This window comes from Spermophilus citellus (genome assembly GCF_964194105.1).
Source record: "Spermophilus citellus genome assembly, chromosome: 12".
Classification (NCBI taxonomy): Eukaryota; Metazoa; Chordata; class Mammalia; order Rodentia; family Sciuridae; genus Spermophilus; species Spermophilus citellus.
Genome location: NC_138198.1, coordinates 81,755,536 through 81,782,451, shown reverse-complemented (window position 1 = coordinate 81,782,451; position 26,916 = coordinate 81,755,536). Strand labels below are relative to the sequence as shown.

Here is a 26,916-nt window from a genome sequence, read left to right as displayed (position 1 = left end):
ATCCAGTCTGGCATGCCTGAAATGAATTTCTTGGTTGTGGGTTTTATATATACCTGTTTATACATTGCTGGTTTAGTTTGCCAATATCATTGAGAAGTTTTACATTTATACTCATGAGAGGCATTGACTTATAATTTTCCACTCTTGTAAGGTCTTTATCTGGTTTAGGGAGATACTGGCTTCATAGAACAACTCATGAAGTATTCCTTCTGCTTCTATTTTCTGGAAGACATATTGTAGATAATTGGTATAATTTCTTCCTTCAATGTTTCATAGAATTCAACAATAAACTCATCTGGTCCTGCTGCTTCCTGTTTTGTAAGATTCATCATTGGGCTAGACATAAAGCTCAATGGTAGATAGAGCACCTACATAACCTGCCTAACAAAGTCTTCTTTGGTTAAATCTCCAGTCTCTGTCTCACACACATGCACACAGTTATTATGGATTCAATTTCTTTGATATTCAGATTATCTATTTCTCCTTGTGTGTAACACATCTTTCAAAAAATTGGTCCATTTCATCTAAGTTGTCTAATATGTAGGGATGGAATCTCTGTTATAGATCCAGTCCTGTATTTTTATATTATGCCTATAATTTTTTTGTCCTTAATAAAAGAAAAATGATATCCATATAATTATATAATCATTATATAACCTATAATGAGCATGTTTCACTTCTGATTTCAATAATTTATGCCTGTTTTTCTTAGTTAAGCTAGTTAGAAGTTTAAAATTTTGATTTTTTTCAAAGAACAAGCTTTCAGCTCTTTGATTTTCTGTATTTCCTGTTTTCAATTTTATTGATTTCTGCTCTGATTTTATTTCTTTTCTTCTGACTACTTGGACTGAAGTTTGTTCTTTTTGAAGTGGAAGTTCAGATTGTTTATTTTAGAAAAGATGTAAAATAATTAATGTTACAAATTTGTCTCCAAGGGGCTGAATTTTTGCTGCATCCTGCAATTTAGCTTTTAGGTTTTTTTTTTTTTTTTTTTTTGGGTGATACTGGGGATAGAACCCAGGGGACAGGGGAGCTGTTGCACTGAGCTACATCCCAGACCTATTTATTTTTTAAGACAGGATCTTACTAAGTTGCAGTGGCTAGCCTCCAACTTGCAGTCCTCCTGCCTCAGCTTCCCAAACAGCTGGCATTACGGGCACCTCCCACGAATTTTGATAGTTTGTATATTCATTTAACTCAAAGTATTTTAAAATTTATCTTTTCTTTGGCCCAAGTATTGTAAAACTTCTCCAAGTACTTGGGGGTTTTCCAGCTGTCCTTTCCTTCTGTTGTTGATTTCTAATTTAATTCCATTGTAGTCTGTGAGAATATTATGATTTCTAATCTTTTAAAATTCACTAAAATTTGTGGTGAAGGTTCTATGTGAACTTGAGAGTTGTGTGTATTTTGATGTCACTGGATGAATTATTTTGTAGATGCCAATTAGATCCAGTTGATTGATGGTGAGTTCTGTTCAAGTATGTGAGGCCCTCCTTAGAACCTTTCAAATTTGTCCATATTGAGTCTGTAAACAGGCAAAGACTCTTACTTGTTGTTTCTCTTTATCAAATTAGGGTTAGTTACAACTGTTTGTCAATGTTGTACTCATGATTAATTAGTGTTTTGTGGAAAGAAAGACGAGAGCAAGGAAAGGAGGGCCATACTCTAAAATATATAAAAAATAAAAATAATTTATATTGTTTTGAAAACTCTTTGAGAAAGCTGTCATAGCCATGAATGAAGAACCTAGCACGAAGGGGTATCTAAAGTATCAATTCGTTACATCTGACTAGAGCATCATGCAGAAGCAGCATTGCCTAATGGTCCCCTTGGCGTGTCATCCACTCAGCAACTGATGATCTGTGTTACAGATCTAGTCTTGTATTTTTATATTATGCCTATAATTTTTGTCTTTAATAAAAGAAAAATGAATTTTATCAACTAGTTGTTTTTTTTTAAATAAAGGGAGAAACTGTTAGGAAATGACCATTCTTCAGAAATTTACCTGAGAGATCAATTTTGGTATTCTATTTTAATCCATTTATTCCTTATTATAAATTCCTACTTATTCTTGCTCCACAATACATTATTTAAACATTAAGTTTGGAAAATACCATACTATACAACTATCAAGTAATTTTAACCTCTGTGAAGGATGAATAATTGTCAATGATAAATATAGAGCAGATTTTCTAAAATTTCTTTATTTCAAAAAGCTATTATACAGTTTCAATTTAAAAGACATATCAGCATGAAATATCTAATTATACAGCAACAGAATAAACAAAAAATACACTTAAAGGTTATCCAAAATAAATTCACAATTTTAAAGGTGAAATACAGATGTTTTTTTCAAATAAACAAAATATTTTGTTTAGATGGTTTTTCTCTTAAACATCTGAGATGGACATCTTTTGAACTAGAACTAGACAACCTCTCAACCTACAAATAAGTGCTTATATTAACTTGCAAAAATAACCCCCTAAACCATTCAATGACTTATACAGTCACAAAACACTATAAAAGTCAAAGAAATCATTGCTCTAAAATGTCTACCTTGAAAATGAAATCTACATCTGAGTTATGAAGAGGAATAAGATGTTTTTTTTTAAAAAGAAAAGCTGAGTCTTCCTGACTGATTTACTTTTTATGAAGTTTATCCTATTCAGACTATTTTCACAACACACTTTTATCCTGAAAGAGTGTGGAGGTGTTTAAGTATGAAAGCTTCTTTGGCCCTTAGATAGAGGTACCTGAAATGTAAACAATTGCAATGGGAGCCTTCTAGATGTGGATGCTTACTTCTTATATTGAGTTGGAGATGAATGTCCTTGTCTCTCAAAGATATGGTAATTTCCTTTCCAACAATAATAGATTTTTTTGATGTATTGAGATTTGTTTTCAAATGCCTTAAAAATAAAAATTCATGTATATTACTATAAAGAATAGTTTTAAAAAATCAGAGAAAAGCATTATATGATATTACACCACAGGTTTTATTCATGGTAAATGTCTGCATTTGTTTTTAAAAGCTTAGCTCTTATTATTAGCATTTTTTAACAAAAGATAGTAAGCAAGAATCCTTTGCCATACATAACTACATCCACAAATAAGATTTTTAACCTAATCCAATATTGAAAGCTAAATAATGAATACAAAGCAAAACACTACTAAAACCGTTTTCTATCACTGATTAGAATGCATTTAGAAAGACACAAGCATACTGAACATAGAAAAACAATTTTGTGGATTTAGTCTCTAAGACTATAATGAAGAATGACATGCAATTCATAATTTCCTTAAAAAATATTTTTAAATGGTATCATTTTTTTTGTTTCGTTTGAGGGGAACACAATCTGTGTTTCCCAAACTTATCCTCCATTAATACTAAACAGCAAACTGTGTAAGCTTTCTCTCTCACTCTCTTCCCAGAAATTGCTTGTAGATCACTTTGCATAATGACAACATAGAAACATTTTTCTGGTAACAGTGTCATGGCCATAAATTATCAGTATATTAAAAAAAAAAACAAATATCAAGTGCAAATCTAGAAAACTTCCTTTAAAGAATTATGCAAACCCAGTACATGTGCGGTATCGCTATGACACAAGATTAAGTAGTATGACTTTTAAACGTGTATATAATGTCACACGTGTACTAGAGACCATCTTCTATAAAGTTTAATAGTGTTGCCAAGTTAATAATTCTTTCAAGGCACTGAAGAATTATGTAGATGGAGTTTCCAAAAAACTAACAATTGCTTAAACTGTTAAAAAGCCCTGAGTCAGAACTTTCAATAGCTTCCTGAAATTATATCTCAAACAAAATGGCACACTTATTTATTTTATAAAAATTATAAGATCTTTTTTTGGAGGAAAGAAGTCATGTTTATGAAACAAATCAAGAGACTATACAGGAAAATTAAAATATTCAGCAATATTATCTTAAGACATTTTGTACACACCAATTATCTTATAGTTATGGATTCAGGCACCAAATTAATGTGACAAGTCACTTCTCCTGTACCTACCACTTAAGTTCCCAACAAAATAAAAATCTCAATTTTAATCTCAGGTTCTCATTTCCTCTTTACCACACATAAGAAAAAATGATGGAAAAAGTAATACTCTGACAGAAAAGGAGGTAGAAAATGCAACTTACAATTTTAATGCATCAGCTCCACCATCTAGTTTACATTTATACTACAGTTTAACCCACTACTAACCATTTATCAGTACATTGAAGCTCAATCTAAAGAATTTCTCCCCTCACTGTAGTAAAGCACTATACACAAGACATTAAAGTTTCCTCAAATTTAATGTTTTAAAGTACAAGTGGAATCATTAATACTGCCATTGATATATATGTGTGTGTTAAAGTTCCAAGGATATATATTATCAAGTAATATCAGTAAGCATTCCTATCATAATATTCAAGCAAGTAAAATTAGGTTACGTTTTTGAGAGAAAAACATATTCTGAAACTTTGATGGTAAATTTAAAGACAATGGACATTTTCAACAAGGCACACATAATTTGTGAAAGTCTATTACCTCCCCCCAATTTGCTACAAATTCCAAGTTTACCTAGTTGTGATACTTATTGTATGTTTCTCCCCTTTGACTCAAAATGAAACAACAAACTCTTTCAATAAACAAGCATTTAAAACCTACCTAATTATTATTAACAACAATTGGGGCAGAGGGAGAGAAATGCTATTGCCCCAAATTTTAGAGACTTGACGTTTACCATGACTTCAGAGTGTGCAAACACTAACTACTAAATAAATCAGGTGTTGAATTTATACGTGGTCAAAATTCCATTCCACAGTGGAGTGAAAGAAAAGAGGAGTTGTTTACTGGGTAAAACATTTCAGTTTTACAAAGATAAAATTCTAGAGATCTGTTTCACAACAATGTGAATGTATTTAACAGTACTGAACTGTACACTTAGAAATAGTTAAGATGGCAAATTTTATGTTTTTACCACAATAAAAAAATGCAAAAAAATCTATTCCAAAATTCAATTTTTTACAAATTATTACTATAAAACACTTTTAGACACTGAGAGGATAAGTGCTTTTCCTTTTGAATTAAAAAAAGCAAGCTGTTAAAGTCTATAATATACAAAACAATTGTCTATTAAACTAAACTAAATGATTGGTTAAGAGACCCGTTTTGTTCTTCAATTAAGCATATTCTCTTCACTAATGCTTTGATGAAATCTACATGATCCTCTTTTTTTCTTCTACACTCAAACATTGACTTTTCTGTTTCCCACATTTTCCAACCCCAATGCCCTGACTCATTTCTGTTCTCTTCGTTTTTTTAAGTTTAATTAATTCCTAGTCCAAAAAGGGTCCAGAATTCAGAATAAACAAAGAACAGCAATTAAGCAACACATAACTAGGCAGGATGTTTCTAGTGCATTAAAAATGACCCAGCAAGCTTTGAAATTTGAACTGGACAAATCTTAAGCAACAAACATTTCAATATGCTAGCATGCTCTTAATGGCTAAAGCCATTAAAAAATATGACAAAGTTATTTGCAATATTATCTACCAATTAATTTTATGCTTCAAATAGCTAACTGGTTAATTCGCAATGTTTAAAATTAAAAATATTTCAAGCATAATTTGTCCAGCTAAACACTTGTCTAATAAAGTTCCTTCACTAATACAAAATTATCTTTTCTTGAACATCTTGCTCCTGACAAAATTAAATATGTATACAGTATAAGTAAAAATGTTAAATGATGTGAATACATACAATTAGGATAGCACCATCTGGTAAGTTGTGTGTGTCTGGAGTAACAGAGCTGACAGTCTTAGAAGAATAAAGAAGAAAATGTGGGAGGGTGAGGGGGCATAGAAAGGGAATCCAAATATTACTCACTGACAAGTTTTCTAAAACATTAGGAAGCAATGCTATCAGTGCCTTTGGATTTCTTTCTTTCCTCTACAGATAGGACTTCAAATATACAACTGCCACACAATAAATTCTGAGAGTACTCAGAGGCTGACCCCTCCCTTTTTTTCCCAAGGTTGTGTATCTAGCCCCTGAAGCTCAATAAATACAGTTTTTAAATAAATGCATGGTTTTTTTTTAAATGATTCTAGGAAAACAGTTCTTTTAAACACAGGATAAAAAAGGTTTACATAATGAGAAGGAAACATCTAATTGGCAAAGTACTGCTAAAAGACATATAAGAGGTAGCAGTTTCAGTGAGTTGGAGAAAAGTCACTTAAATGATTAAATTCTTAATCTTATTCTCTCTCACAAACTCAAAAAACATTGATTTTTAGGTGCTTGAAAACATGAAGAAAAACATTTTCTATTTATTAAACAAACTTCAAAGTGATACAAATAAAGTCTGCAAGTATTTAGCACTGAAGTTTATAGTCACTTTATAACTTCTATAATAGAAAACAATTTCTCATATGATGGAAATAATTAAATTAGCTTGGAAGATGATATTGCCTTTTAGGGATATAAATTTTAGCACTGCAGCTTCAGAAGACAAAGGAGACTTCAATGAAAAACAACTAAGCCTTTCCACAGTTCTCAGATTGGCCAAATTACAAGAGTCAGCCAGGTGCTCCCTTCTTACCTGCTGACCTAGTGGAAATATGGGTGTAGTCTATGGATTGGAAGAAAAGAAAAATCTCTACTGCTGCTTTTTTCAAATTTGCAATAAGTCTGTCTCCCTAGGTGAACATCATCTTTTTAAAAAACGAAATTCAAAATATACTTTAAAAATAGTCTCAGTGGCCCCTTTCTAGATAACTGAATAGTCAACATAAAGTTTCAAATTTGAAATTTATAAAAACTTTACTATTCAAAATAATAAAGATTACTCAGCTAAACACAGATATGGGATTGCTAAGACTACACAAGCAGCCAGCTAATAATTAAACAGCCAGTAACAGTGCTATGAGGGCTAGACACTTCATATTTTCACATTCAGGTGTTACAGAAGAAAAACAGAAATAAGAAAAGCTAGCCAGATTTAAAGGGCGAAAAAAACTACAAAAAAAAAATCCACTATACTTAGAAGTATGCTTATACACAGTACATAGTAGGTATTATTGTAAACAGCTGATTTTTTAAAATAATCTAGCAGCAAGGAACCTCAAAACATTTGTGTATATATTTACCCTAGATACAAAAGATCACTCATTCAAAGGAGAGAAAACAATTAGAAGCTCTGGAGTCAAGTGTGCACCCCCCCCCCCAATATTATACAGGCAATCAGACATATTTCTATAAATGTCTGGGTACTCTTTCTAAACAAGTATCAGTTATTAAGTTATTTACTGTATCTTGGATATTGTTGGCAGTTTAAATAATATCTTCATCTGTAGATATAAAGAAACTGTTTTCATTATAGAAGGAGTTACTATTTGAGAGAGAATAATGGAAGTAAGGCCTTTGATGAAGGTAAAATCAGTAATACTGTCAGAATTAATAGATACAGAGAGGAAAAAATTGCTGCCTTTGGACAAGGAATTCAAGCTGAATAGAACCTCAGAGGCCCAAATGGGGCTATATCATTGCACTGTTTAGATCAAGCCCAGATAAGTAATCACAGGGAAAACTGAAGTACACTTTTCACAGGTATTTTTAAATGGCTGGCTGCATAAATTTATATTAGAAATGCAACTGTTAATGGTCAGTTAATAGGTACTTTTTTATTGCCCCCCTCTTCAGTTCTTCACTATGATTGTTTAAAACTGTAATCTGATTCAGTTTTCCTTTTAATCTATGCTTCCAATGATACTAAGATTTCAGAAACAAACATTTGGATAACTTCTCATTATCTTAAAAACAGAATCTTCTCTTCAATAGTCCCTTAATCATGTGGAATTTGTAGTATAATTTTATCATTTAACATGTGACATAATAATTTGACTTGCTGTTTTCACTTGATGCATTACATCTCAGAGTACCCATGCCATTTCATTGTATAAAATCATAATAAACTGAAAGATACAAATGTACATGGAAGTACATTTTTTGAGTTTAACAAATTTATAAAGAGAAAATGCAATAAAAAGAAAAATAAAAGGAGATCCTTAAAGGATTTTCCCCTTAGAACTTAAAAGGAAATTACCTATGAATTACCATGGATTTAATGTTTCCAGTTTAAAAGAAGAAGAAAACAAAAATAAACAAAAGTCATGATATCAAAACTGAAGAGTTTTGTTCTTCTAGTACATTGATAGTCAAATTGTACTCTAGTAAAGAAATTATGATATTAAAAATTAATTCATTAGAACTTCCAACTAGCTTAAAAGCTTACAAAGATCCCATGACCACATACTTCAGCTAACAAAACACTCTGTGTTTCTTAGTCAGTACAAAAGAATCCTTCGTTCAATAGCCTTGCGACAAATTGGACATTCACTCATTCGGTCTCCACAGAGCTGGCATGTTCCGTGGCCACAGAGGAAAATCATATTCTTCAGACGATCCAAACACACAGGGCACATTGTCTATAATGTGAGATAATAAAGTAATAAATGCTGAGACATTTTGTATTTTAAAATGTACTATGTGACAACTCCATTATGTCATTAATTTTTTTGTTGTTGTTTCAAATAATTTTGTTGCTTTTTAAAAATTTAAAATGTTATCCCTATAAAATATAAATACTGGTTGTTCTATTGAGATAATATACAAAGTACTACATAAAGTAAATACTAAATATAAAACAAAATACAAAGGAAATGGATGAAAACAGTCCTACTCAGCTGCTCTTGCACGAAAACACTACCACATATCAGGTGTATTGGAGGGTGGGAGCAGTGTAGAGATGAACACTTGCCAGAATGAGGCTAGATACCATACAATCTCAGTACTATCATCACTCCTGTGTTTAAAAAAAAAAAAAAAAAAAAAAAAAAAAAAAAAAAAAAAAACAAGGAAACTAAAGCTTAATGGGGTTCAAACCTTCCTCAAGGCAAGCAGTATGCCAGAATGTAAATTCAGATTACATAGCACCAGAGCTCTTACTCTTAAAATGTGCTATACTGTTCTACTAGCAATGCAAATTCCTTAAGTTAAAAATAATTACCCTTAGCTACATATTAATAAACTTCATACTTGAAGAATTTAGTTTGTTAGGTATACTTATGTGAAAATATTCTAGGAAGTCATATTTATACACAAAAACATATTTAATCTTATAACAAATTTTACCTTAATACTACACTTCATTCTGAATTATATCTTTTCCCTAATAACAGAAAAAAAATACATAAGCAAAATGTCTAGATTAAAAGACATATAAGGGGCTGGGGTTGTGGCTCAGCAGTAGAGCACTCACCTACCACGTGTGAGGCCCTGAGTTCTATCCTCAGCACCACATTAAAATAAAGGTATTGTGCCCAACTACAACAAAAAATAACTATTAAAAAAAAAAGACATATAGGTTTGAAGCTTATACGGCAATGTAGTTACCAACTTTGACAATACCAGAGATTAATGTTTAAAAAAAAAAAAAAAAAAAGACTTGTGGTTTAAATTGTTTACCCCGATCCTCCAAGGCAAACTGTTACATCTAAAAGCAAAGCTAGAGAAAAATCACATCCTTTTGGATTTTGAAAAAGCCAAACCACCTTTTTCACATCATTAAAACAGTTTCATTTTCATTAAATTTTCTAGAATTCTAAATAATTAATAACTCCTCTTATTTCTAAAAGTAAATATATCTATGTAGCCTGTGCCTATTGCTTTAATATTAATATCCTTTTTCTTTTTGGTACTGGGATTAAACTAGGAGTACCTGATTACTGAGCTATGTTATCAGACATCCCAAGTCCTTTTTTATATTTTTATTCTGAGAGAGGATTTCACTAAATTGCTGAAGCTAGCCTCAAACTTGGGATCCTCCTGCCTCAGCTTTCCAAGTTGCTGGAGTTATAGGCATGTGCCACCATGCCTAGCTAATATGAATACTTTCTTAATTACAACTGAAATTAGTTTTTGTCTGTTAAAGAGACAAGGTGGTAATAGAAAGATGAGATATTTAAGTGAAGAGAGTTACTCAGATGTTTTCTTAATTAACCTTAATAGGTGTTCCTCTAAGAAATCCCAACATTTCTCAGAAAATTAGTTTGATTAAAACTACCTAAATACTAAGGTGATAAAATATGATCATATGGATTTTTAAGAAAGAATAAACTTGTTTTGGGGTGCTAAACTTTGGATGTAAGTAGTACTGAAGGCTGGGGCTATAGCTCAATGGAAGAGCGCTTACTTAGCAATGTGCAATGCCCGGTTTCATCCCCAGCACCACTAAAAAGAGTAGAGCTGAATTTATTCTTTTAGGATCCATAAGAGAATTCAGTTAAGTCTCATCAGTGCATATAATACTCTGGTTTCTCTTCAGACAACATAAATCTTTCACCTTTTATTCCAATAAAATGTATAAATTAGTAAAAGGAAAAAAAAGTTTCATTATTCAACGTAAAAGGCTAGGGATGTAGCTCAGTGGTAGAGAACTTGCCTAGCATATGCTAGATCATAGTCTCAATCCCTAGCACTGCAAAATAAAACAAACAAACAAACAAAAAATCCACAAAATTTAAATTCATACTAAGATAAAATGCTTTTCATAGAAGAAAAAGATCAACTTTAAGTGAAATGAGAAAAAACGGAGATGTTAGAAGATTCAGAATTCTTTAAAATGTTTTATTTTGTATCAAAATGAGTCAGATATGTTTTGATCTACTTAAGAACCTTTAAAACCCCATTTATCTTTACTTACTTACTTACTTACTTACTTACTATATAACAATTGCTAAGTATGGGATTTAAAAAAAGAAAATGAACACAATCAAAGTTTTCATCTTTTCATATGGGTATTTAAATGCCTAATAAATACATTATAGTCAATTCTAAACTAGTTACCAGTGGTGATTCATTATCTTGGGTTACTATCTATGACTACGTTACTTTCTTATAAATTCAGAAAGTGAACTCACTGAGTTATAACTGCATGGTTATACTGATGTAATGCTAAATCACAGAAAGAACATTTTTTGCTGCTCAAACCTTTGAATCAGAATAAGCTGTTGGGTCAAATGGTAAGCATTATGGTTTAGATGTGGTGTCCTCCAAAAGCTCATGTGTGAAGACAATGCAAGAAGGTTTAGAGGAGAAATGATTGGGTTATAACTTTCTCATCGAATTAATTAATTCAGTGAATTAATTAACCTAACCAGTGAATTAATTCCTAATGGGATTAACTGAGTGGTACCTGGAAACAGGTGGGGTATAGCAGGAGGGAGTGGTTCACTGGGAGTGTGGCTATGGGATATATATTTTGTCTCTGGAGAGTGGAGTCTCTGCTTTCTGATTACCATGTGAGATGCTTCCCTCCCACCACACTCTTCTGCCATGATGTTCAGCCTCACCTTAAGCCCCTAGGAATGGAGTCAGCCTTCTATGGACTAAGACCTCTGAAACTGTGGGCCCTCAAATAAACTTTTCTTCTCTAAAATTTTTCTGGTCAGACCTTTTAGTCACAGCAGCAAAAAACTGAATGAACAGTTAAGGCCGGGCCAAAAAAAACAAAAAAGGACTTGCTTTCTTATGTACCTCATACCTCCAAATTTTAGCCAGTTTCTTTCTCTTGTTGATTTGGTTAAATATTGAGTAGATATACTCCTTTGTTGATATGTATAAGATATTAAAAACAACATAACCAAAAGTATGGAATGCTATTCTCACTTTTGAAACCCCTTCAACAACTTCCTCAATCCCTTCCATCCACCATTTATTGATAACCACCATTCTGAATTTTGCATTTGCTTTACTATGCAAATACTCACTCTCTCTCTCTTTCCTTTCTATCAAAGTATCACATATACACAAATATATATATAAATCATAAAAGCTCACAAAGTGATAAAACTCAGGTAACTGGCTCTAGAAACTTCCCTTGTGCCTCCAGTCAAGAAAAACCACTACCCTTAACTTTAAATGCCTCATATATGATTTTTTCCAAGTTTTTCTTCCTAAACAATACCCTGTTCAGTTTTGTTAGGCAATGACAAACTATCTTCCAAAGTGTTTTTATTAATTCATATTCCACCAGCAGTGTAAGAGTTATGGCTACTATACATTCTTTGTTAGATTGGACTTTCCCCACTCTAACAGATTTGAAAAGGTCCCTTACTGTGGTTTTCCTAGTTAGTAATGTGGTTGAGCATTTTTTCCCATATTTATTAGTCATTTACATGTTTTCTACTTTGGAAAAATACCTGGCTAAATCTCCTGCTCTGACACTATTCATTACAAATATTCAAATGCTACAAGTAATACAATACTTTAAACTATGCTACCTAGAGAAAATTCAACTACTTTTACCAAAAAATATCCCATAGCATCTGAGAACTACTGTTCAACATAACAAAATCATTACCTGCTCCTTAATGTCCTGTAACTGTTGCTGCAACTTTTGCACATCTGCATTGACATTGGTATTATCCTTGTCCTTTTGTAACACTGGAATATTCCCGCTTGCTATAACAGAGATAAAAAAATTTTAGTTATTCCTGTTTTAACATAAAATGATATTTCTAAAATTATTACTATTTTGTTTATTTAAAAACAAGACTATATATAAGAATCTTTAAAAATTTTTTCATGCTTGGACAATAGATATAATAGTCACATTCTTTAAGCTTCAAAAATACTGGCTTGCACATTAATTTCTAATTTTATTTAACACTGTTAGACAACAATCCACAGACTTCTAGGTTTTCCAAGGCTCTTCCTGCTTTGTTTAGAAGTTCACAAATATACTTCATGCTTATTTTCTCTGCTCCTATACCACAGAACTCAAAAAAGCAGGTAGCAGTTTTGGCAGTCCTAATTAAAGTCTCTCAGATTATTTTTATGAAGACACACAAAAAACTCCTTTCTTTATGTCCAAATTTGCTTCTTGTTACTGATCTGAAATGAGGAACTCAAGAAAGGCCTTTATCAGTAGACTGCAAAAATAAAGGGAAATCCTTAATTTCATGTTTCCTATTCTCTATATTCTTGGTCTTTTGCTCCTGGTCATCCCTGGGATTTTTATTCTGCTCTATTTGTGAAAAAAGACAAAAGCTTTGGACAGAAGTGAGTACAATAATGTTTTTTCTCATCTGTTCAAAAACACATTTATATAACAAAGAAACCATCTGGCTAAAAGACAAAAAATAATTTTAAACAGCTGTATTATTTAAAAGGCTGAAGGTAATGATTGGGGACGTAGTTCAGTGGTAGAATACTTGCCCCACATGCATAAGGCCCTGGCTGGGTTCAATCCTAGTATGACAAAATCAAATTTAAAAAGTAATTATTTTTCATCTTTCTACTTGTTTGCTATGTTACAGTTTAGCATTCCTACTATTCCATAAAATACAAACAACTTAAATAAACTTGGAGACCTTCAACATAAAGAAACCAGGTTTATATTTTTGCAAACTGAAAAAATAACTTGTAATATGATGTTCCCCCTCAAGATACACTAAATTGGGTTCATGTGTACCTCAATGGAGCAGCATGTAGTTAGCATGCACAAAGCCCTGGATTTCCCGCCCTCCAGCATCATCCAAAATTTTATCTTAAAAATAGAGAGCAAATATTCATTTTTTTAAAAAAATATTTAGTTTTTTCATTGTAGTAGGGCACAATACCTTTATTTTATTTATTTATTTTTATGTGGTGCTGAGGATGGAACCCAGGATCTCTCATGTGCCAGGCAAACGCTCTACTGCTGATATTCTTTAAGCAAGAATACAATATTCTTTATACCACACATGAGGATCATCAAAAGACATATACTTTAAGGTCTATAATCTATAATCTCAAAATTATAACGAAAGCACCAGAAAACTATACTGGTCCCGCTGTGTGGATCCAACTCACTTAGCTTATTTTTCATAAAGCAACAATGTATTAAAAATGGGAAGAGTGGGACTGGGGTTGTGGCTCAGTGGCAGAGCACTTGTCTAGCATGTGTGAGGCACCGGGTTCGATCCTCAGCACCACATATAAATAAATGAAAAATAAAGGTACGTCAACAACTAGAAAATATTTTTTAAAAATTGTTAAAAAATAAATAAAATAAATAAATGGGGAGAGATATTCAAGCAAATCCCAACAAGAAAGCAAATAAGAAAATGCTTTAAGAAAATTCACTTACAGATATCATCAGCGGCATCTTCTGAACTTTTTCCTCCACAGCACATAATAAAAGGCACTCTCCGTTCAACTACTGCCCGACACTGTACACACTTTTTCATTAGGCTAGCACAATCTGCAAATTAGTAACACAAACATGTCTTACAAGGAAAAGCATCAATTAAAATATTACTTTTGCTACTTATTTCTATTAAATTTTACACTTAAAACATTAATAAGGGGCTGGGATTGTGGTTCAGTGGTAAAGTGCTCACCTAGCATGCACAAGACACTGGGTTCGATCCTCAGCATCACAATACCAGACCTTAAATTATACTACAGAGCAACAGTAACAAAACGACTTGGTATTGACACCAAAATAGACTTGTAGACCAACAGTAAAGAACAGAGACAAATAGTAAAGACACATAGTAAAGACAATAGTAAAGACACAGAGACAAACCCACATAAATATAGTTATCTCATATTAGACAAAGGCGCCAAACACATTTATTGGAGAAGATTGTCTCTTCAACAAATGGTGCTGGGAAAACTGGAAATCCATATGCAGCAAAATAAAATTAAGTCCCTATCTCTCACCATGCACAAAACTCAACTCAAAGTGGATCAAGGACCTAAGAATTAAACTAGAGACCCTGTGCCTAACAGAAGAAAAAGTAGGCCCAAATCTTCATCATGTCAGATTAGGCTCCGACTTCCTTAAAAAGACTCCTATAGCAGAAGAAATAAAATCAGGAATCAATAAATGGGATGAATTCAAACTAAAAAGCTTCTTCTCAGCAAAAGAAACAATCAGTGAGGTGAACAAACATTTTGGTAGCAAATTTTTACCATACGCACATCAGATAGAGCACTAATCTCTAGGATATATAAAGAACTCAAAAAACTTAACTCCGAAAAAAACAAATAACCCCATTAGTAAATGGCCAAGGAACTGAACACACAATTCTCAGAAGATGATATTCAATTAATCAACAAATCTATGAAAAAATGTTCAACATCTCTAGCAATTAGAGAAATGCAAATTAAAACTATTCTGCGATTTCATCTTACTCCAGTCAGAATGGCAGCTATTAAGAATATAAACAAGTTTTGTTGAGGACGTGGGGGAAAAGGCATACGCATACATTGCTGGTGGGATTGCAAATTGGTGCAACCAATATGGAAAGTTTGAATTCATCCCATTTATGGAGATTCCTTGGAAAACTGGGATTGGAACCACCATTTGACCCAGCTATCCCGCTCTTTGGTTTATACTCAAAGGACTTAAAAATAGCATACTATAGGAACACAGCCACATCAATGTTTATAACAGCACAATTCACAATAGCTAAAATGTGGAATCAACCTAGATGCTCTTCACTAGATGAATTGGATAAAGAAACTGTGGTACATATAAACAATGGAATATTATTCAGCATTAAAAGAGAATAAAATCATGGCATTTGCAGGTAAATGGATAGAGCTGGAGAATATTATGCTAAATGAATTAAGCCAATTCCAAAAACCCAAATGCCAAATGTTTTCTCTGATATGTGGATGCTGATCCATAATGAGGGCAGCAGGGAGCATGGGAGGGATAGAAGAAATTTAGATAGGGCAAAGGGGAGGGAAAGGAGGGGGCATGGGGGTAGGAAATACAGTAGAATGCGATGGACATCATTACCCTAAGTACATGTATGAAGACATGAATGGTGTGACTCTACCTTGTATACAACCAGAGACATGAAAAATTATGCTCTGTATGTGTACTATGAATTGAAATGCATAAATAACAATTTAGAATAAATAAATTTAAATTTATTTTAAAAAATCCAAACTGATACAACAGAGTATATTCAGCCTCATCTACTACTCCAAGCAAAGGAAAATAGCTGATAGTCTGATATTCTATCAGTCTGATAGAATATATAGAGAGATTGAATATATATATCTCTATATATATTCTATAAATTTTGTTTCACTTCATATTATTGTAATTATAACTGAGGAAGTTTCATACAGGCTACTTACTCTCACAAGCACACATGTGTCCACAAGGCTGAAAAAGAACAGCTGCTTTCTTGTCAGAGCATACCACACATTCTTCAATCTACAGTGAAGAAGCAAAAGCACAGAGTAAAAAACTATAGATAAATCTAATAACTCTAACAACTCCTTTTATATCCAAATACAGGATATAAATGTGTATTACATTTCTCTGTCCTTAATACACACATCCCCTCTATCTTCTACTTTCCTAGTTGCTCATTTTCACATATTTATGCACTCTACCTTAACAGGAGCTATTTCTGCATTAGTCTCCCTTCCCAACCTAAAAAATCATGTAGAAAAACTTCATTTCCTCTGAAGTCAAGAAGAAAGGGCTGGACTTCAATTTTTTTCCAGAAACTACATTTGAAAGGGAACTGATAGGATAATGAACAAATCAGAGTATAAAAATAAATAAGAGAAGATAGATATCTAACATTAATAAAAATCTAGCCAGATGAATCAGATTGTTAAAGTTCAAGAGGGATTTTTCTATTACGTACATATAAGGAACTCTAAAAGCACACTATTTTGGAAGTTGGTCAATTCCCATACTGCCTGAGGCCCAAAGCTTTGGATTATTCTTTCTCCCTAAACTACAAGTCTTCCAATCTTTCTATAATTTCTCTCAATGTTAGCTCCTCTCTTCATATCTACTAGATGAATTCAATTTTGATGTGTGACTATTAACGACCTTGGCTCTGGTTTCTTTTTTCCCCTCACCCAATCTCTAGTGCCCTTGGCTTCACATTGGTCTACTATCCATTCTTTTTCTAACACAAGGTCATATTTAGCTCTTTCTTGTGTCATTTAAAACTACTCTCCAAAAATGATAACCACCACCCACCTATAACTTCCCAAAATTCCAAGCATATGCTCACATGCATTCTCACATACCCATGTGCAAGTGTACTCTTGCACACGCCCCCTCCCCAACTTTCTCAACTTACGCTTAAATATGTACACAGAATTTACATAGTTGAAGTAATAACAGAATTCAGTAAAACATGGTTAGTTAGGAACCTATTATTGCTGGATTCTAAATCTAGCCCCAACACTGAATCATCTAACATTGTTTTTAAAGAGTTTAATATAGTAAATTGATTTAACAACCATATATTTACTCATTCTCCCATTAAAAAAAAATCTTTGAAAGCATAATTTTCCTCCCAGGAGTGGAATTATTAAGTGAAAGCATGTGATATGTCAGAATGGCCTCCCAGCCTCCAGCAGTGTTTAGAAAATGACTATTTCATACTTTTCTTGTTAGCATTTTTTGGAAACTTATTTTTGCAATTTCAACAGAAATGATCCATGTTAATTTTTTATGTGTTTGTAATTCTCTAATTGCTATAAAATCCATGCTTCCAAATCCAACAAAATACCAGTTTTATTATTTGTTTTACTTTCATGAATATGTTCATTGCCTTTTAACCACTTGGGGTCACTATTTCTTTATAGTCAAACACTCTAAAATCAACCCAGCAAAACTGCTGGGTGGGCATTTTAGTTCTCGTACTTTTCTACAGGTTTGAAAATTTCACAGTATACAATATAAAGTAGATTTACACAAATCTTTAGGTTACAGAGGGCTTTGGAAGAAAAACAGTAGATAATATTTTTTAACTGTAAAACTTCAGGTATAAAAAAGGAAAAACATTGAACTAAAAATTTTTTCTGAGAGTAAAAGTTACATTCAAATAATAAATTATGTTGGCAAACTAAGATAAAACTGTAAACCAGCAATAAATTCAGAAATTCTTATTCCTAATAAATGTATAAATTATACATTCTTATATTTGAAAATGTTACTTGGAAGAACAAATCATATTAGATAGTCTCTTCTATCATTATTTATAGTCTCAAAGAACTTCATAAAATGATAAACTACTATATAAAAAAAATTACCTTTGTCCTGGACTGAACTTGTTCTTTACAGATGAGGCATTTTTTGACTCGTGGAGAACATAAAGAACAGGTTGCAATATGTCCACAAGGGCCAAAAAGAGTATCTCTCTTCATATCTGAGCACACCATACATTCTTCTAAGGTTTCAGAATCATTACTGATCATAGAAGGACTCCGAGAACCCACTTGACCACTAATAAAGGAAAATATTCCAAATTAAGCCCATCGAAATATTTCAGTAACAGGGTGGGGTTGTAGCTCAATAGTAAAGTGCTTGCCTACCACATGTGAGGCACTAGGTTGGATACTTAGCACCACATAAAAATAAATAAACAAAATGAAGGTATGGTGTCCATCTATAACTATTTTTTTTAAATTTCAGAAACAAATTCACTAATTGTCTTTAAAACATCCACAGTAGGGCTGGGGATGTGGCTCAAGCGGTAATGCACTCGCCTGGCATGCACAGGGCGCTGGGTTCGATCCTCCACACCATATAAAAAAAATAAAGATGTTGTGTCCACCGAAAACTAAAAATAAATATTAAAAAATTCTCTCTCTCTCTCGGAAAAAAAAAATCCACAGCACTATTAGTATATGCAAAAACAATTGTTTATGTTAAAAAAAATCAAGTGTTCATACGAAATCCTGTATATTGTATTTTGCTATCTATTTATCTATATATACATCTCTATCTGCTTCTACTACTATTTCAAACTTCGAACTACATGAATCCTCCTCAATAGAAAAGGATGAATCTTCTAACAAAGAAATAAAAAACATTTTAACATAAACAATACTCAGAATCTGTTGTGTGTATACATACATACACACATATAAAAGCAGAAGGAGGACTAGGAATAAAACAAAAATTCTAACTAGCAACTATGTTAGTTATACTAACTAAAGACAAGATGAGGCATTACCAGAGTCCACAACTTATAGAACACTTCAAAAACTATGACACTCCAGCTGCTTTTTGGACATTTCATTAAGTTTATCCTTAAGGAGTATAAAATTATGTTACAGAAAGACAAAATATATCTATAAAAATATAGATACAAAACACAGAAATACATATGTGTGACTAATTACACCTACAGAAAAAGTACTGTTTCTACTATAAGCTTCAGAAACTCATGAAAACACACAGGTTCTATCCTTGGCTCCACTGTTAAAAAGTTATTACAGTGTTTCTAGGTTTATGTAAACACTATTATTATAGTACCTTGTATCTATCTATAGATGCATCTTTCTTAATAGAATTTAATATTCCTTAAGTATACACTTAAATACACATATCTCATTATATCACATTCGCCAATAACACAGCTCTATGCATGGGTTCCAAAGAGATGCCATTTTATCACTACACATAAATTATGAGAAGAGAACACAAAGGTCAAGGGATATCCACTGAAATGTTTAGCAACAAGAAATGGACATAAAGGGCGATAATATTGCATAGCAATATTATGATAAAACAGTAGAGATGTGTTCCTTTTTGTATATCTACAACAGCTCATGAGAAAAATATTTAAATCATAAAAATATCACTGACATATTTTACTTTCAGAAAAAAAGGCAAATGTGAAATAATCATCTTTAGAGAAAACTCCACAAGGAATTGGTTTCCCTTATTTGTTCACCGTTTCAATCCTTCATTGATACTTCATTGAGTGCCTGTCAGGCTCTATTCAGTATGCTAGAATTGTTACCAAGTTTAGTATGAGATGTATTTTGTTCATAAAATATAAATTGTCCCTTTTAGAAAAATATTAAAATTTTAAATATATCTAATGTCACAGAAAATTTACTAGTAACATGTTTCCTCCCTCCCTCCCTCCCTCCCTCCCTCCCTTCCTTCCTTCCTTCCTTCCTTCCTTTCTTTCTTTCATTTTTTTGGTACCAGAGATTGAACTCGGGCACTCCACCACTGAGTCACATCCCCAGCCTTATTTTGTATTTTATTTAAAGACAGGGTTCTCACTGAGTTGCTAAGTGACTCCTTTTTGCTGAGGCTGGCTTTGAACACCTTTTCTTACAGATAAATTCTTCTAACACATACATTCCTAGAAAATCAGTAGTTTTAGAAAAGTATCTTGAACATACTGTGCATAAAGCAGTACACTTAACAACATGGAAAACAACATGAAATAACAGATACTTTTCAGGAAAGAAAGGAGCAACAAAAGGATACAGGAATTGTACAAAGACACTTTCAATTCCTCTATTATATAACCACATAATACTTTATGGAATATTAAAGTTTATGATAATAAATAATACACACCTGACTTTTTCTTTATGACACTTTGCCAACGCTTTGCAGAGACTTGGATCAGGACAGAGATCAAGTGGAGATTGACCCTTCTTATTTCGAATGCTAAGGTCAGCGCCATTGGCTGCCAAGAAACAGGCAATAGATGCTGCACTCTTCTTCTCTGCCCCCTGGGTACCAAGTCCCATTATTAACTGAAATCAGATGAAAAGAACCATGATTTTTTCATTAGGAGTCTGCTATCAATTATTACTATAGTATATTATATACATATATGTGTGCTTGCACAGGAGCACAAGTGGTGAATATCTATGAGTTTCCTTTCTATCATTCAGTCCTCTTTCCCCTATATCCCTCAATTTTCATAGGCATATAATTTGAAAATTGACTTATCCTCCAGTTGTAACAGTGGAAAAAGTGGCTCAGTCCAATCAGATATCCACCCCACCTATGTAAGTAGTTCAGGGACAAATACACAATCCCAATCAGGTCAATTAAGGCCAATAAAACTCAACAACAAGACTTCTGGTTGAGATACTGAAGAAATAGTTCTCTTTTCTCTTCAATTTGGCTCTGGAGATGGCTAGAAACCAACTTGAAATAATGAAGAGAAAGACAGCTGAGAAAAGAAACTAACTATAAATTTACTGAGCATCTATAATGTATTCAGTACTATACTACATCAAATACTTTCCATGATCTTTATAGCAGATTCTGTAGGCAGATACTTCCCTCTCTCCATTTTAAAATGAGAAAAAGGGGAGGCACAAAGGAGTTAGAAAATACACCCACAGCCATACAATAAGACAGCAATTCTGAAACATTTTGGTCTCAGAATGCTTTATATTTTAAAAAAACTATTCAAACGCTTATGTGAAAATCTAAAGGACTTAGAATAGCTACACTTTGAGGGAGGAGAAGAAAATTGGACAACTTACACTATTTTATTTCTACATTATAAAGCTACAATAATCAAGACAGTTGAGCTGGCATCTCCTAGCTAAAAACAGATGAAAAGAACAAAATCCAAAGAGACCTTCAAATGCATCGTTAATTGACTTTGGATAAACGTACACAGACAGTTCAGTAGGAATAAACAGTCTTCAACAAATGGCACAGGAACTGAATTTCCACAAGCAAGAAAATGAACTCTGGGCAAAGGGGAGGGAGAGGTGGAGAGGGAGCATGGGGGCAGGAAAGATGGTAGAAATGAGATGGAGTCGTTACTCTAGGTACATGTATGACTGCACATAATGGGTGACAGCTATGTCGTCATGTACAACCAGAGAAATGAAAAGTTGTGCTACAATTGTGTACAGTGAAAAAAAAAAAAAAAAGAAGACCCAGAAAATGAAAGCTAATGTTACTTATAATTAATAAATACCAATAAAAAAACTTTAAACACTAAAAGTAAATGTTTAAAATTAGTATTAAATACTTTTTTTTTCCCAAAACCAAAAGAAATTTTATTGTGAATGAGATGATATTATAGGACAGTGTAAATAACATTACTAGTAAATAAACTGAAATGGAAAGAAGTGAAGAAATAAGTCCTAAGTGTCTACATTTAAATATGAGACAAAATGTCTTCTACCTTGATAAATAATAAAATGCTACTTCTATTTTTTTGTTGTTGTACATGGACACAATGCCTTTATTTTGTTTGTTTATTTTTATGTGGTGCTGAGGTTTGAACCCAGTGCCTCACACATGGTAGGCAAGCGCTCTACCACTGAGCCATAACTCCAGCCCGACTTCTATCTTACTTTAGCTGATAACCCCTTGCTGATTCTCTGTTAACATTAGGTGTGAATACTTGAGTCAACTTTGAGACTCTTAATTTGCACTTTAATTAACATTGTTCTGAACAAAAGACTATGAAATGCTTTTAAAATCTCAAATGTGAAGATATTTAAAATCATATTTTTACTATATTTCTTTGACTTAATTGCATGGTGGTAAAAGAAACTGACCTCATTAAAAGAAATTATTTGGTATTTACAGATTCTTGATTTAGTGCCTAAAACACAGTCCAACTTTTATAAATGATTCATGAGTGCTTAAGAATGATTATTCTGGGGCTAGGGATATGGCTCAAGTGGTAGCATGCTCGCCTGGTATGCGTGGGGCACTGGGTTCAATCCTCAGCACCACATAAAAATAAGATATTGTATCCACCTAAAACTAAAAAATAAACATTAAAAAAAGAATGATTATTCTGTAATAGGTGCAGAATTGTACATGTTCACTCCATCAAGCTTGTTATTTGTCATTAAAATTTTCTATATATATAAAAAAAGAAAACTAACTCTGACCCATATGTCATACTATATGTAAAAATTAACTCAAGGGCTGGAGTTGTAGCTCAGTGGTAGGGCACTTGTCCAGCAAGTGTGAGGCATTGGGTTCGATTCTTAGCACCCATATAAATAAGTGAATAAAATAAAGGTCCATCAAATCTTAAAAAAGTATTTTTAAAAAAATTAGCTTGTGGATCAAGCAATAGGGCGCTCGCCTGGCATGCGCTGGGTGCTGGATTCGATCCTCAGCACCACATAAAAATAAAATAAAGATGTTGTGTCCACTGAAAAATAAAAAATAAATATTAAAAAATTTTCTCTCTCTCTGTTTAAAAAAAAATTAACTCAAATGAACCACAGACTGAACTATATAATAGCTAAAACTTTATAAAGTTCTATGAAACAAGAGAAAACCTTAGTGATCTTGGGTTCAGCAAAGATTTCTCAGAAAGGACATAAAAGCACAAATAAAAGAAGAGGATAAAACTAGATTTCACCCAAATTAAGAACCTGTGCTCTGCCATAAAGACTGTTTAAAGCCAGGCTCAGTATTAAGCCTGCCTGTAATCCCAGCTTCTCAGGTGGCTGAGACAGATAGATAATCACAAATTCAACATGGGCAACTACTGAGACACCATCTCAAAAAAAAAAAAAAAAAAATCAAAACCCTATTAAAAGAAGGAAAAGACAAGACACACACACACACACACACACACACACACACACACTCCTTGTTTCTTGCATGTCATACCCTGCACTATCCCAAGACTCAACTTGGCAAGAAGGCCATTAACAGATGTGGCCCCTTGACCTTGAATCCAAACCATTTAGATCCAGATAAGGATCTTGAGAAAACCATGGATTAAATGGAGCCTTACTTCTTAGAGCTAAGAAGAATGGAATAACCTAAGTTTGTGAAAAGGTGGAAAAAATTAAACATTCACCTTGGTTGCCCTCTGTTTGAGAAGAAAATAGTTATGGATTCATCAGAAGTAATTATATATTCAACTGATGCACTTCCACCCGTGGTTTAGCTACACTTTTTATAACTGCACTCTTCAATGGCTGACAACTTCTGAATACGCTAATTATATGCATAATTCTTGAAGAGTTTTTTTCTATTTTCCTTTGGTGGTCCTGGGGATTGAACCCAGGGCCTCACACATGGGAGACAAGTGTTCCACTACTGAGCTATATCCCCAGTCCTTAACAAGTATTTCTGAACATTACTGACTAAGCTATCATTTCTATACAAAAAAATTACAAAAGTATCGTGTCAATTGTTATGACAGAGAGAAGGAAGGGAGGGAGGGAGGGAGGGAAGAAGCCATTGACAGGGAGAAAATATTTACTCATCACATATATGATAAAGAATTTGTATTCAGATTATATAAAGAACTCTTGAAACATTAACAACTAAACAGACGCAATGGTTAAAAAAAAAAAAAAAAAACTTGGCTAACATAAAAGAGGTCCTGGGTTTGAGTCTCAACACCACAAACAAAACAACAAAAAGAGCTCAACAAAATAACAAAAAAGAGATTTGAGGAGACATTTCACCAAATATATGTGGTGACAAGCATATGAAGGATACTCAGTACCAGTAATCATTAGGGAGATGCAAATCAAAACCATAAGATGAGGGCTGGGGTTGTGGCTCAGCGGGAGAGCGCTTGCTTAGCACATGCAGGCCCTGGGTTCAATCCTTAGCACCACATAAAAATAAAGATATTGTGTCCAACTACAATTAAAAAATAAATATTTAAAAAAAGACGACACCATTCCATGCCTATTTGAAAGGCTGTAAACTGAAAAAGAAGAACTGAACAACTTTTCCTAAGAATGTCGAGGCAACTTAGGTAGTACTGACTAGCATTTCGTTCATAAACTAAAATTCCTGTAGTTTACTTGTCTGCACTGGGGATTGAACCTAGGGAAGCTTTACCACCAAGCTACATATCCATTTTTTTTTTTGTTGTTTGTTTGTTTTGGTTTTTTTGAAACAGGGTCTTGCTTAATTGCCCAGGCTGGCCTTGAAATTGAAATTCTCTCATCTTAGCTTCCTGAGTAGCTAGGATTACAGGCATGCACCACCGTACCCAATCATAAACTAAAGTTCTAAATATGTAGATCTGATAAAATATTGTATAAGATACAGATTAGATGAGTAGTAAATAAAAGATCTTGCATTAGAATATGCTTCTATTGATACTAAATGAAAGACTCTTTACTCACTGTGTTTTTTGACGGCTCCCAGGCTGCATCTACCTTCCCCACATCCTGCATATCCTGCAGCTGACGTAGCTGAGACAAAGTGTGATGCCTCAGAGCTTCATGCAAAGGAGTATCTCCATCCTTATCCTGAATATCTAGTTTGGCACCTGCACGAACCAAAAGCTAAAAGAGAAAGAGATATCTCAAGTTAATAACGTGTTCACACCCATAAGAAACTTCTATGTGTTTAAAGTAACAGTGAGAGCACCCTGTACCTACTTGAAGGAGTTACTATTAAGCTAATGATTTTGATGTCTTTGCTTTCTACTATTCTACAGTGTTGTGGTTCCTTACAAAGAATGATGTGCTCTGGTTACTCAAAGAGATTAAAGTGGAGAAAACAGAAAGAAATGAGAATCAATATGCAGCTCAATTTATCTACTCTGAAAATGAAAACTGGGGTAAATTGGGGACTTTGTTTTCTACTTTTAATTTTAGATTAAGTTTTTTAAGCTCTTAGGGGAAAAAATCATACTGTTCAAAATTCTTCTATTATTTAAACAAAGAAGTATTCTCTTTGGTCAGTTTTCTTCAAATGTATCCTCATGAGGCAAGTCCAAATATCATGGAAGATAAATGAAGATATTTTGGCAAAAGGATTTCAAAAAATAAATGTGAAACAGTGTTTGCTAAAATACAACCTTTTTGATAAAATGCATAGCAGACATATTTCAATAAATGACTTAAGCAGTAGATACATTTATTTAAGATTCTGCTTATGGTACTCTAATAATTTTCCTATCCTTTCTACAAATAACATCAATGAGATATTTAGAAAAATACCATCTGTAGAAATCAATCTCAAGCATACGTCTTACTTGTCTTGGCAAATTATGTTATTTTTTTCTATGTTCCAATATTTTTCAAATTTGAAAAATCATCAGAAGTACCTGTGTAATTTTTAAACTAGGGATTTTTTCCATCAGAATCCTAAAGGTTCTGATTTGTTTGTTCTGAGGTAAGGCCCAAGAATTACTTTTCTAGAGCCAGTCAGGGTGGCACACACCTATAATCCCAGCAACTCAGGGGGCTGAGGCAGGAGGATCACAGGTTCAAGACCAGCCTGAGACCCAGCCTCAAAACAAGTAACTAAATAAAAAGGGCTGGGGGTGTGCCTCAGCAGTAGAGCAACTCTGGGTTTAATCCCCAGTACTAAAAATAATAAAATTTCCTACCATCAAGTTCCCAGGTGATACTGATGCTGCTGCTTCAGCCTCCAAACTTGAAGAACCACTGCGCTACAAAAATATTTAAACCAATACTCTTCCAACTCTTTTTTTTTTTTTTTTTTTGGATCATCAGATTAGTAAAATAAAAATACATCTCAGCTGTTTTGGAATTTATAGCAGCAAATGTCCAGCTGAAGCTATTCATTTGTATTTTACTCTGTTATACACATTAAAAGGGAATATGCTTTTTAAAACTAATTTACATGTTACACTGAAATTTTCTCATTTAATATTCTGCGAATTCAGAAATGTAATAGAATGATAGACTTTGAACTTAGAATTTTGCTAGAAATTACCCAAATTATGCAAAATATTACCCTAAAATTTTGTGACAGACTATGCATTTTGGGATGTGGGGGGAACACTCTAGGGCAGTCAACCACGAACCACATCCCCAGTCCTATTTTGTATTTTATTTAGAGACAGCGTCTCACTGAGTTGATTAGTGCCTCACTTTTGCTACAGCTGGCTTTGAACTCGTGATCCTTCTGTCTCATCCTCCCAAGCCACTGGGATTACAGGTGTGTGCCACCACACCCAGCCCATTTTTGAGAAGTTTAACACTATATCATTTCAATTTTCAAGAAGTTCTAAAACTCTGGATAAAAATACAACGGTAAGCGGCTGGGATTGTGGCTCAGTGGTAAAGCAGGTTGCCTAGCATGTAGGAGGCACTGGGTTTGATCCTCAGCATTA

General features: G+C 33.2%; 1 protein-coding gene across 2 annotated transcripts in view; it reads right to left on the bottom strand.

Annotated features, from left to right (window-relative positions):
* Nucleotides 1-2,191: 2,191 nt before the first annotated feature.
* The window catches only part of MIB1 (MIB E3 ubiquitin protein ligase 1), a 143,663-nt gene continuing 118,938 nt past the window's right edge, over nt 2,192-26,916 (bottom strand). The window contains exons 15-22 of one of the 2 annotated variants that reach the window (XM_081262806.1): nt 24,953-25,114; nt 20,430-20,611; nt 18,137-18,329; nt 16,211-16,289; nt 14,199-14,312; nt 12,429-12,529; nt 8,322-8,493; nt 2,192-2,909 (exon numbers count right to left, since the gene is read on the bottom strand). In XM_081262806.1, the coding sequence (XP_081118932.1) occupies nt 8,353-8,493; nt 12,429-12,529; nt 14,199-14,312; nt 16,211-16,289; nt 18,137-18,329; nt 20,430-20,611; nt 24,953-25,114 (972 nt within the window). In that variant the 3' untranslated portion in view covers nt 2,192-2,909; nt 8,322-8,352. Of the gene's footprint in view, nt 2,910-7,758; nt 8,494-12,428; nt 12,530-14,198; nt 14,313-16,210; nt 16,290-18,136; nt 18,330-20,429; nt 20,612-24,952; nt 25,115-26,916 lie in introns of those variants that run through there. The other variant, XM_081262805.1, reaches the window with a different exon arrangement.